Genomic DNA, 12,726 nt, shown 5'->3' with positions numbered 1-12,726 from the left:
TATCCACCCTGTCTATACCCTTCATGAATTTGTAAACCTCAATCAGGTCCCCCCTCAATCTCCTTTTTTCGAATGAAAACAAACCTAACCTACTCAACCTCTCTTCATAGCTAGCACCTTCCATACCAGGCAACATCCTCATAAACCTTCTCTGCACTCTCTCCACATCCTTTTGGTAATGTGGCGACCAGAACAGTACACAGTATTCTAAATGCAGCCGAACAAATGTCTTGTACAATTTTAACATGACTCGTCAGTTCTTATACTCAATACCCCGTTCGATGAAGGCAAGCATACTATATGCCTTCTTGACCACTCTATCCACCTGTGCAGCAACCTTCAGGGTACAATGGACCTGCGCTCACAGATCTCTCTGCCCATCAACTTTTCCCAAGGCTCTTCCATTCATTGTATAATTCGCTCTAGAATTAGTCTTGCCTAAATGCTTCACCTCACATTTGTCTGGATTGAAAACCATCTGCCACTTTTCCACCCAACACTCCAGTCTATCTCTATTCTCCTGTATTCTCTGACAGCCCTTTATGCTTTCTGCTACTCCACCAATCTTTGTGTCATCTGCAAACTTGCTGATCATACCAACAGTGCTCTCTTCTAGATCATTTATGTATATTACAAACAACAGTGGCCCCAGCACTGACCCCTGTGGAACACCACTGGTCACCTTTCTCCATTTCAAGAAACTCCCTTCAACTACTACTGTCTGTCTCCTGTTGCTCAACCAGTTCTTTATCCACCTAGCTGGAACACCCTGAACACCACGTGACTTCACTTTCTCCATTAGTTTACAATGGGGAACCTTACTAAAGTCCATTTATATGACATCAACAGCCCTTCCTTCATCTATCAACTTGGTCACTTCCTCGAAGAACTCTATCAAGTTGGTAAGGCACGATCTCCTCCGCACAAAACCATGTTTCCCATCACCGATAAGCTCATTCCTTTCCAAATATAAATCCTATCCCTCAGTACCCTCGCCAGCAACTTCCCCACCACCAACAACAGGCTCACTGGTCTGTAGTTACCCGGAATATCCCTACTACCCTTCTTGTACAGGGGGACAACATGAGCAACCCTCCAGTCCTCCGGCATCTCACCGGTGTTTAAGGATGCCACAAAGATATCTGATAGGGCCCGAGCTATTTCCTCTCTCGCTCCCTCAGCAACCTGGGATAGATCCCATCCAGTCCTAGGGATTTGTCCACCTTAATAACCTCTAGCATACCCAATACATCTTCCCTTCTTATGCCAACATGATCCAAACTAATCAAACTTCTCATCTAGTATGTTATCTTAATCAATAAATCTGTTAAAATATGTTTGAAAAAGATAGGTGTAGATAAATCCCCTGGGCCTGACAGCATATACCCACGGTTACTGTAGGAAATGAGGGAAGAGATTGCTGCACCTTTGGCGATGATCTTTGCGTCCTCGCTGTCCACTGGAGTATTGCCAGATGATTAGAGGGTGGCAAATAGAGTCATAGAGATGTGCAGCATGGAAACAGACCATTCGGTCCAACTCGTCCATGCCAACCAGATATCCCAACCCAATCTAGTCCCACCTGGCCCATATCCCTCTAAACCCTTCCTATTCATATACTCATCCAGATGCCTTTTTAAATGTTGCAATTGTACCAGCCTCCACCACTTCCTCTGGCAGCTCATTCCTTACATGTACCACCCTCTGCGTGAAAAAGTTGCCCCTTAGGTCTCTTTTATATCTTTCCCCTCTCACCCAAACCTATGCCCTCTAGTTCAGGACTCCCCAACCCAGGGAAAAGACTTTGCCTATTTACACTATCCATGCCCCTCATGATTTGATAAAACTTTATAAGGTCACCCCTCAGCCTCCGACACTCCAGGGAAAACAACCCCAGCCTGTTTAGCCTCTCCCTATAGCTCAAATCCTCCATGGCAACATACTTGTAAAATTTTTCTGAACTCTTCCAAGTTTTACAACATCTTTCTGTTAGGAAGGAGACCAGAATTGCACACAGTATTCCAACAATGTTATTCCATTGTTCAAGAAAAGGAATAGGGATAACTGTGTAAATTACAGACCAGTCAGTCTTATGTCAGAGGTGAGCAAAGTATTGGAGAGGATTATGAGAGACCGGATTTGTGATTACTTGAAAAACCATATTTTGATTAGAGATAGTCAGCAATGCTTTGTTAGGAACAGGTCATGCTTCACAAACCTTAGTGGATTTGACAAGACACATTGATAAAGGGAGAGCAGTGGATGTGGTGTATGTGGACTTTAGCAAGGCGTTTGATAATGTTCTCCACGGTAGGCTCATTCAGAAGGTAAGGAGGTATGAGATACAGGGAAATTTGTCTGTCTGGATACAGAATTGGCTGGTCCATAGAAGACAGAGAGTGGTAGTAGATGGAAAGTATTCAGCCTGGAGCTTGATGACCAGTGATGTGTCACAGGGATCTGTTCTGGGACCTCTGCCCTTTGTGATTTTTATAAATGACTTGAATGAGGAAGTGGAAAGGTGGTTTAGTAAGGTTCAATAACATGAAGGTTGGTGGAATTGTGGATAGTGTGGAGGGCTATTGTAGGTTACAATGGGACATTGACAGGATGCAGAGCTGGGCTACTTAGTGGCAGATGGAGTTCAATCTGGAAAAGTATGAAGTAATTCATTTTGGAAGGTCGAATTTGAATGCAGCTTACAGGGTTAAAGGCAGGATTCTCGGCAGCATGGAGGAATAGACGGATCTTGGGGTCCATGTCCATAGATCTCTGAAAGTTGCCACCCAGGTTGATAGGATTATTAAGAAGGCATATGGTATGCTGGCTTTCATAAGTAGGGGGATTGAGTTTAAGAGCCTCAAGGTTATGCTGCAGTTCTATAGAGCCCTGGTTAGAACACACTTGGAATATTGTGTTCAGTTCTGGTTGCCTCATTATAGGAAGGTTGTGGAAGCTTTAGACAGGGTGCAGAGGAGATTTACCAGGATGCTGCCCGGACTGGAGGCATGCCTTATGAAGTAAAATTGAAGGAGTTAGGGCTTTTCTCATTAGAGTGAAGAAGGAAGAGAGATGACTTGATAGAAGTGTACGAGATGATAAGAGGAATAGATATAGTGGATAGCCAGAGACTTTTTTCCCCTGGCAGAAATGTGTATCACGAGAGGGCATAATTTTAAGGTGATTGGAGGAAGGTTTAGGGGAGATGTCAGAGGTCGACTCTTTACACAGAGAATGGTAGGTGCATATAATGCACTGCCAGCAGTGGGAGTAGAGTCAGATACATTAGGGACATTTAAGCGATTCTTGGAAAGGCACATGGATGATAGTACAATGAAAGGTATGTGGGATAGTTTGATCTTAGAGTACGACAACATCGAGGCTGAAGGGCCTGTATTGTGCTGGAGTGTTCTATGTTCTCTAGTGACCCACCTCACAATGTCTTTCAATGTCCAATCTCTGTGAACACGCCTTTTACTCACCCCCAGCGATTTGGAAAGTCATTAGTTGTGGAGTACTCCAGTCTCTGTGTCACTATAGAATTTCCAGTTTGTGACATAACGAGAGCTGGAAATGATTGTTCCGACAAACAATTGTTCAGATGACACGGTGACTTTTAGTGGTTTGAACTGCAGCCTCACAGTACCAGGGACCTTGGGCGACTGCCTGTGTGGAGGTTGCACGTTCTCCCTGTGTCTGTGTGTTTCTCTGGGTGCTCTGAGCTCCTGCCACAGTTCAAAGATGTGCACATTACATGGATTGAACATGCCAGATTGCCCATAGTGTCCGGGTTATGTGGGTTAGGCATAGGAAATGCAGGCATATGATATAGTGCTGATTCTGGGTGGGATGCTTTTCAACGGGTTGGTGTGGACTGAGAGTGAATGGCCTGATTCCACACTGTGAGGATTCTATGATCCTAAATATTTCTTTATGGCATCAATCATTTGCTCTAAAAGAGAATCCTTTCTAAAAGTTGAAACCATGACATATTTTACCCATACATGAAATTTGTGCATAATCCAATGATTTGAACACAAGCACATACTCGGGAATTTCGAGAGTAACATACTTAAATCTTTTATGATCTGTCAAAATCCATGATATATTCTTCACTGTGCTGGTTGCCCATCTTCTTAAATTTATCGAAGATCATAGGCTTCCAGCAAACTGTCTGTTTTTGTAAATCTTGTCCATAAATTGTAATATAATCTGTTGTACTTCTGAGATATCCAAGACACTTAAATTCGGTTCTGAAAATGCTTGACTTCCAAGTTTTCTTTCTCCTGCCGTAGCCAAAGCCAAGCTTGTCCTTTCTTTCCCCTGCATGAAGGGAAGTAACTATGTTTCTGCTTCATTCTTCCATTGCTTGTATGTTTCATCTTTGGAACAGAAACTGGGATCTACTTGTAATTTGAAAGCCTGCAATATGATTCTGCTGTTTTGCCTCAAGGGCTTCTGGAAGCAGTACTTTTGTCAAAAAGAAAATGCTTATTTTTCTTCATTCCCTTGGAGATCAAAATGAATCCTCTGGTAAGACATTACATTGCTAGTCATTAATTTGCCCAAGCAGGATTTGAGGGTTCCTATTTAATTACACTCCATCAATTAATATAAATTCCAGACTGCTCTCTCCTTTTTCCTCAATATTTTTAAATCGACCCGATTAGAGGGCAGATAGGACTTGAACCCATGTCACCTAGCTCAAAGGTAGGGGCAGTACCACTGTGCCTCAACAGTGTTCTCCCTTTCCTAATCAGCTCTCCTTGCGTAAATATTTCCCAAATAAACATGGTCAGAGATGTTGTCGCACTCTGCTGGAGTAGATGGGGCTTGAGCTGGAAATGTGTTGCTGGAAAAGCGCAGCAGGTCAGGCAGCATCCAGGGAATAGGAGAATCGACGTTTCGGGCATAAGCCCTTCTTCAGGAAACCTGGGTCTCCTGGCTCAGAGATAGGGACACTACCAATGCGGTTAGCATTGTGGAAGAGAAGCCTACAATGAACTTCAGCTACTCTATTATCCCTGAAGCATGTCCTAGTTCATTGTTAGAGGGACTGTCGTTGAGAACATTGTCAAGGATGTAGATGTGTTTTCATGTGTGTATCGATCCTTTGCCACACTGAGTTATAATGTTTATTTATTATTTTGCCCTAAAACAAACTTATATATTCAGTAAATGGAGCAGCTAGTCCATTAACATTGGCATGTAGGAGAACATTGTGGGCGGCAAGGTGGCACAGTGGTTAGCACTGCTGCCTCACAGCGCCAGAGACCTGGGTTCAATTCCCGCCTCAGGCGACTGACTGTGTGGAGTTTGCACGTTCTCCCCGTGTCTGCGTGGGTTTCCTCCGGGTGCTCCGGTTTCCTCACACAGTCCAAAGATGTGCAGGGTCAGGTGAATTGGCCATACTAAATTGCCCGTAGTGTTAGGTAAGGAGTAAATGTAGGGGTATGGGTGGATTTCGCTTCGACGGGTCGGTGTGGACTTGTTGGGCCGAAGGGCCTGTTTCCACACTGTAATGTAATCTAATCTAATCTAATTCAGTGTCTTTAACAGCGTAAGAATCCAAGACACTCTACCTAAATGTCCTCAAGCAAAGTTTGTGGGAAAGTCAAGTTTCAGACAGATTGCTAGAAGTTTGATCAGAAAGGTTGTTTCTAAGGAAGAATTAAAGATTGAGCAAGGGGTAGAGATATAAGAAGTACATTCCAGATGTGACTTCCGTTGTATGTGAGGTCAGAATTGGAGGGTTGTATTGAATGGAATGGAATGATCTATTATGACTTGCATGTCACAGTGAATAATACAGTAAAATATAGTGAAAAGCATCAACTGTTGTTCCATTCAAGGTAGAGATTAGCAACAATTGTGTGACTGGATCAGCCAATCTTACAAGTTGCTAATTGGCTTTGTTCTCACCCCCTGCAGGATCTGGGCCTGGAAGGCTCCTCTCTGAATGATGTTCTCTATAAACACACAGCCTTCCCAAATCTGGTGGACCCCATCTCCCATGACTTGCTAATGAGCTTGGCTCGTGACATCCAGTGCCCAAAGAAGGTGAGTGATGGACCTAGATAGTCTGGCCTAAATGTGGCTCCAGACCCACAGCAATGTGGTTGACTCTTAAACGGCTTTATGGGCAGTTAGGGATGGGCAATGAATGCTGGTCTAGCCAATGATGCCCTCATTCCATTAATGAATTTTAAAAAAGAACAAGTAAACAATTCTGTGAACCTTGGCTCTAAGTCCAACCTAATGTTGCTGCCCCCACATTGTTAAGGGATACAAAATTTGTGTTCCCAACAAATAAAGTTGGCTGCAGAGAGCCCATATACAAGCTTTGATATCCCTGTGATATCAATCAGACAAGCAGGACCTGTATCGCCAGTCAATAGCCCTCCCCCCCCGGGTCCCTGAGCATTCCACCTCCAACACCTGCAAATAACAACATCCCTCTCCCCACCCCGGCCTTGACCTCCACACGGCCAAACCCAGTCAGATCCCACAGAGTAGTGAGCAGTACAATTTGGAATAAGCAGACATTCCCCTACACCTTCTGTGTATACCGTGTGTGGATTTCCCCATGCCCTGTAGCCTGTAACTATACAAGACATGAGTCAGACCACCTGCTATGAACAGTTTTCTGGTTCTTAGCAAAGACGTAGCATTGGAGACAATCCAGAGAAGGTTCGTTAGATTGATTCCAGATATGGTGAGTGTGTCTCGAAGAAAGATTGAATACGTTGAGCTTGTACTCATTGGAAATTAGAAAAATGAGAGGTGTTCCTATTGAAACATAAAAGACCTCTGGAGGACTTGACAGAGTAGATGCAGAAATATTGTTTCCCTTTGTGGGACAGTTCCAGGACCACACGGCATAATCCCAGGATAAGAGATTGCACATTTAAGACAGAAATGAGCAGAAAGTTCTTCCTCACCTCTTGCCTTCTCTCCTATTTTGTTGATATTTGTGAACTTCACATTCACCCATGCATTTTCCTCTTCTAATTCATCGATATGTGTTGTAAGTAATGATGACCCCCGCACTGATCCCTGTGTAACCCCACTAGTTCCAAGATGAAATTCTGAAACTGCCCTCCCTATCCCAGCTGTTCTATTAGTTATCCAATCCTTTATCCATGCACATATACTATCTCCAACATCAAGTGCTCTTATCTATTAAGTGGCATCATGTGTAGTACCTCTGCACCAGGTCTGAGCATGAGCATACTCAGAAGGTCACAGTTGAAGAACTATCCCCTAGTGACCTCTGGTTTGCAGCTAAAAGAATTCTCCCACTCTGAGTGCTAGAAGTCAGCTACCTACTGGGCTAAATGATTTGAAATGCTCGATTTTAGTCACAAATCAAAAGGAATAAGAACAACAGAATCTCAACCAACCTGCAAAACTAAAAATCTTGAAATCGACCTATTCAGCTACAAACAAAAACACAACAAGCAACCTCCAATGAAATGGCCATAATGTTTGATTATCTGTTCTTCATGAACAATTCAGAGACTAATTCATTATTTTGTAACTTTTTGTTCTGTTGGGAATCACTTCTTCCTAATGTAAGTGTTGCATTACTAATTTTTCTTGCGTTCAGTAATTAATAAACTTCATTTTTATTAACTCAAGAAAACCTGCTTAAATTGCTCCTTTGATCATTTTCTGTCCTGAAGAAATGTTCAAAGTTTGTGTAAAGATTTGTAGCTCAGGCACCGGTTGTCGTGGCTGTGGGTATGTTTGCCAATCTGGGAAGTTTATTTGGATATGTTTCGTTCCCTGTCTAGGTGACATCTTCAGGGCTTTGGATCCTCCTGTGAAGCGCTGCTGTACTGCGCCTTCTGGGATTTATTTGGTTGCATTCTTGCTGCTTCCAGTTGCCGGTTCTGGTCGTTCTTTGTAATTGCCGGTATACTGGGTCTAGGTCTACGTGTTTGTAGATGGAGTGCCATGCTTCTAGAAATTCTCTGGCTGTTCTCTGTTTAGCTTGTCCTGTGTCTTATGAAACTGCATTATGACCCCGTTCAAAAGGGCTACAATACACAGCAGCACTCCCAACCTACGAAGGGAAGAGGAAGAACACCTCTACAGAGTATTCACCAAGAATGGATATCCCTGCAACTTCATCCGCACTTGCCTAACAGACAAACAACACGGTGAGGACATGCCACGACCTAACTCATTAGCCATGCTACCTTACATAAAGAATGTCTCGGAACTGACAGCCAGATTTCTTCGACCACTGGAATTCAAGACAGTCCATAAACTGACAGCCATACTCAGACAACTCACCAGGACAAAACATCCTACACTCATCATGTGCAAGACTAATGTAACTTACAGGGTTCCATGCAAAGACTGCACGAAACGCTACATAGGGCAAACAGGCAGACAACTACAAGTCTGCATCCACAAACAACAATTAGCCACTAAACGCCATGACCAACTGTCCCTAGTAGCCACACATACAGATGACAAAAACCACAAATTCAACTGGGATAACACTACGATCATAGGACAAGCTAAACAGAGGTCAGCCAGAGAATTCCGAGAAGCATAGCACTCATCTGCAGACTCTATCAACAAGCACATTGACAGATGACCCAGTATACCGGCCACTACAATGAACAACTGGAACCAGCAACCAGAAACAGCAGGAACACAACCAAATAAATCCCTGAAGTCACAGTACATCACAGGAGGCTCCAAAGCACTGAAGATCTCACCTAGACAGGGGACGAAACGTATCCAAATCAACCTCCCAGCTGGACAAACATACCCACAGCCACGACAGGGAGAAAGGTATCGCCAGGAAAAGGAAGGGTTTTTTTAATTTAACCTTGTGACCAGCCAAGGAAGGTAGGCGAGTAAAGAAGAAGAGGCAGTTCATTCCTCCTTACTGGAGAATTTAATGATTTGAGGTATCCTATCTGAAATCTTAACTAATTGGGGAACCTCACACAGGGTCTAGTGGAACATACACTCTCATCTCTCTATCGCCAGTGTCTCCTGTAGCTCCAGATTGAGTTAGATTTCCAGCCATGTCGTGTTTGTGATGTTTTACCATATTAAATGGATGTTATTACAGTTTGAGTTTGGTCTGAGATAGCCCCTCCGGATCCATTGTACTGATTCACAGAATGAGATTACCACGTTGAGGTTCCTATACAGAGCAGTCCTGACAGTTTGTTAACACTGTCTCCGTGGCCGCCTCATTTCTTGGAATCAGCAACGGCCAATTAATTACCTTCTCTGCTCCAGATTTCTGTGCTGTAACCATGGAGACCGTGATATCAGCTCAGATCTCCCAGTGTAATATAGTTGCTTCAATTTCATTCCAAAATAAAATATTTTGAGAGACACATCATGCACATTATATTGAACAAAATTTAACACGACTGACCAGAACCTTCAATTCTTCACCCACTGACTGAAACTCTCCCTTCATCCACATATTTGCACGTTCCATGTGAAACGTTTTGGTGGTGGGCATCTGAGAGAAACTCTGGTGATAGATGTGAGATTGCATGATAGACAGTAGAGACATAATACTGGCTTTACGCAGTAGCTGTCGCGGGGTCAGGGCACAGGCACGTATATTTCCTGATACAAGCAAAGGCATAAATTATCCAGATCAAGAAAACACTGCATTGCAAGGGGACTTGGCTATACTTATGCACAAAACACAAAGCTAGCACAGAGATGCAGCAGGTCATCCAGAAGGTTAGTGGAATATTGGCCCTTATTTCAAGCAATTGGAGTAGAAGGTTAGGGAAGTTTTCCTGCAACAGAACAAGATGCTAATGAGACCATACCTGGAGTACTGTGAGCAGTTTTGGAGGTAGTTCATTGAAGATTCACTAAAATGATCCCTGGGATGGAGGCATTGTCTCATGGGCAAAGGTTAAACAGGTTGGTCCTCTAATCACTGGAGTTTAGAATATTTAGAGGTGATCTCAGTGAAAGAATGCTTCCATTTTGTCCCGAAGCACTCAGCACTCCCTGTTCCCAGACCAACATACCCTTTCCAAGGTGCAGTGCTCACAGCTGAGTGCAGTGCTCGAGTCTGACCAAGGCACTATACAAATGTAACATCACTTTATATTCCAGTTGCTTCAAGATGAAGGTCAACATGCCATCAACATATTATACATAAAGGTACTGTATACGATTTAGGAACAAGAGGAGCTGTTCGGGCCTGCTATGCTATTTGATAAATTAGCCTCTAATTCCTGTAGATTCCATATACTCATTGATTCCGTTCAATCAAGAATCTATCCAATTTGGGTTTCAGCATATTGAATGACCCTACATTTTTAATATTAGTACCTCCTGTTAATTTTTAATGGTTGGTTTCTTCTTTTTCTTTATGATAAGAATTTTTTTTATAGATGCGCTTCTCTATAGGAAGGATATTATTATATTGAAAAGCGTGCAGAAAAGATTTACGGCATGTTAAGGGTACTGGAAAGTTTAAATTATAATAGGAGACTGGATAGGCTGGGACTTTTTTCCCCTGCAGCATAGGAGGTTAAAGGGTTACATTATTGAGGTTTATGAAATCTTGATGGGCATACATAAGGTGAATAGCCAAGGTCTTTTCCCTAGGATGGGAAACTACAAAGACTAGAGGATGTATTTTTTAACGTGAGAAGGGAAAGATTTAAAGGGGACCTAAGGGGCAACTTGTTACAGAGGGTGATTCGTATGTGGAATGAACTGCCAGAAGGAGTGGTGAATGGAGGTGCAGTTACAACATTTAAAAGACATTCAAACAGGTCATGGATGGGAAAGGTTGAGAGGAACAGGGGCCAAACACAGGCAAACGAGACTAGTTTAGTTCGGAAACTTGGTCAACATGTTTGAGTTGGACCAAAAGGTCTGTTTCTGTGCTGTGTCACACTGTGACTACTTTTCTCTTCAGGAAGTGGAGCCCCTGAAATCCTCTGAGAAACTTTGCCGACAGCTCATCTACCACCTGACCCCACATTCCAAGTGGCACAGGCAGACTGTGCCCAGGCAGAAGTCACAAGCCTGGTAAGCACCCACCCCATCCGGTCACTTGTATTCAAGAGATTTGATGATAATTCTCTCTCAGAGCTGTTGAGCTTCCCCTCACTGGAAATGTTCCTCATTATATTCAGCAGGATTAAAATTAAGGAAACAATGTTTTAAACAGAGTCTGAATATTATTGCTGCTGAAAAGCAAGAGATCAATCCAATCCAAAATGAAGAAATGAAGCCGATGTGAATCTGATCCACCGGGCGTGAATGTTGTGGTATTGAAGAATTCAACATACATTTATAATGACTAATTATGATGTAAGCATTGTTTTCCTCAAATATACAAGCAACTGGGCAAATGTTAAGCTATTACATCGTAGCAGAGAGCAGCAGGTTTTCAATGGAATGCTACACTCCAAATGATCCAGAATAAGATAGAGCTTAAAATCTTTTTACCTCTTAGGTCACATGCTATGATGCAGTCGTGATACTATGAACGTGTCTCTTAAAGGTACACTGACCATGTGGCATATCAAACATTACAGAGTCATAGAATCCCCACAGTATGGAAAGAGGCCATTCAGCCCATCAGATCTACACCAACCGTCCAAAGGGCGTCCCGCCCAAACCCACTCCATCCCTATAATCCTGTATTTTCCATGACTAGCACTTAGCCTGCACATCCCTGGACACTATGGGACAATTTAGCATTGCCAATCCACCTAAGCTACTCATCTTTGGATTGTGGGAGGAAACTAGACGTCCCAGAGGAAACCCACGCAGGCACATGGGGAATGTGCAAATTCCACACAGACAGTCACTCAAGGGTGGAATCAAACCCTGGTCCCTGGCAGTACTAACCACTGTGCTGCCCTAAATGGCAAATGTTGAGCAAGTTGGACTTGTTTAGCTGAGAAAAGAACATCTCTTGAACAGGGTCTGATTAAAGTGGTGAGAAACAAAAGAAATTGACAAAACTGTTGCAATGAAATAATTCCTTGTGCTGTATGTTTCAAGTTAGGGGAAAGTTAACTTCAGTTTATACAAATAAGAATGTACAGCCGCTGGTGGGTAGTGCTAGGTAATTGGAGTTATAATTAGTGACATGGGTGATTCGGTGACGTTTGTTAAGAAAGTAAAAAGTGATAGTTGTTTACACAAAGAGTAAAGAAAGGTGAAATCAGGGCCAAGTCAGTAACGATCGATTCTCGTGGAATTATGCTCTGCTGACTCAGATGTAGGTTGTATGTGTAAAGCCACAATGAGCAAACGTGTAGTCACAAACATACCTAAGCCTAGATACACTGGCATGGTTATGGTTCATCACATTGTACCAGCATCATACAGGAACCCACAGTGGGAATCTCAAAAAGATGTCACAAATATTGTGTTAAAAAAGGAATAATTTTGTGTTGACTGAGTGACAGTATCATGCTTCCACAATGTCAATGCCCACTCCCACAGTGCCAGTGCCCCACTCCCACAGTGCCAGTTTTCCACACCCATGGTTTCAAAGCCCCAGTGCCATAGAATTGCTCCCTGAGTTTCAGTGCAGCACACTTACAGTCACAGTGTCTCATAGTCCACCAGTGTTAGTGCATCTGGCTCCCAAAGTACCAATAAATATTCTGTCCACAGTGCATTTTCCACAATGCCCATGTTTCCCATTCCCTGGCGCCAGTGTTTCAGGTTCTCCCCATAGCAGCAATGCCT

General features: G+C 43.1%; 1 protein-coding gene across 1 annotated transcript in view; it reads left to right on the top strand.

The window, feature by feature from the left end:
- LOC122562891 (leucine-rich repeat-containing protein 75B-like) overlaps positions 1-12,726 on the top strand; it is a 57,239-nt gene that overhangs the window by 27,143 nt on the left and 17,370 nt on the right. The window contains exons 2-3 of the mRNA XM_088000275.1: positions 5,932-6,060; positions 10,934-11,046. Coding sequence (XP_087856401.1) covers positions 6,025-6,060; positions 10,934-11,046 — 149 coding nt within the window. The 5' untranslated portion in view covers positions 5,932-6,024. The remainder of the gene's footprint in view (positions 1-5,931; positions 6,061-10,933; positions 11,047-12,726) is intronic.

The sequence above is a fragment of the Chiloscyllium plagiosum genome, unplaced genomic scaffold (assembly GCF_037043375.1).
Source record: "Chiloscyllium plagiosum isolate Xiang-an unplaced genomic scaffold, Cpla_swu_hap1 HiC_scaffold_24, whole genome shotgun sequence".
NCBI lineage: Eukaryota > Metazoa > Chordata > Chondrichthyes > Orectolobiformes > Hemiscylliidae > Chiloscyllium > Chiloscyllium plagiosum.
This window is presented reverse-complemented; position numbering and strand designations above follow the sequence as displayed.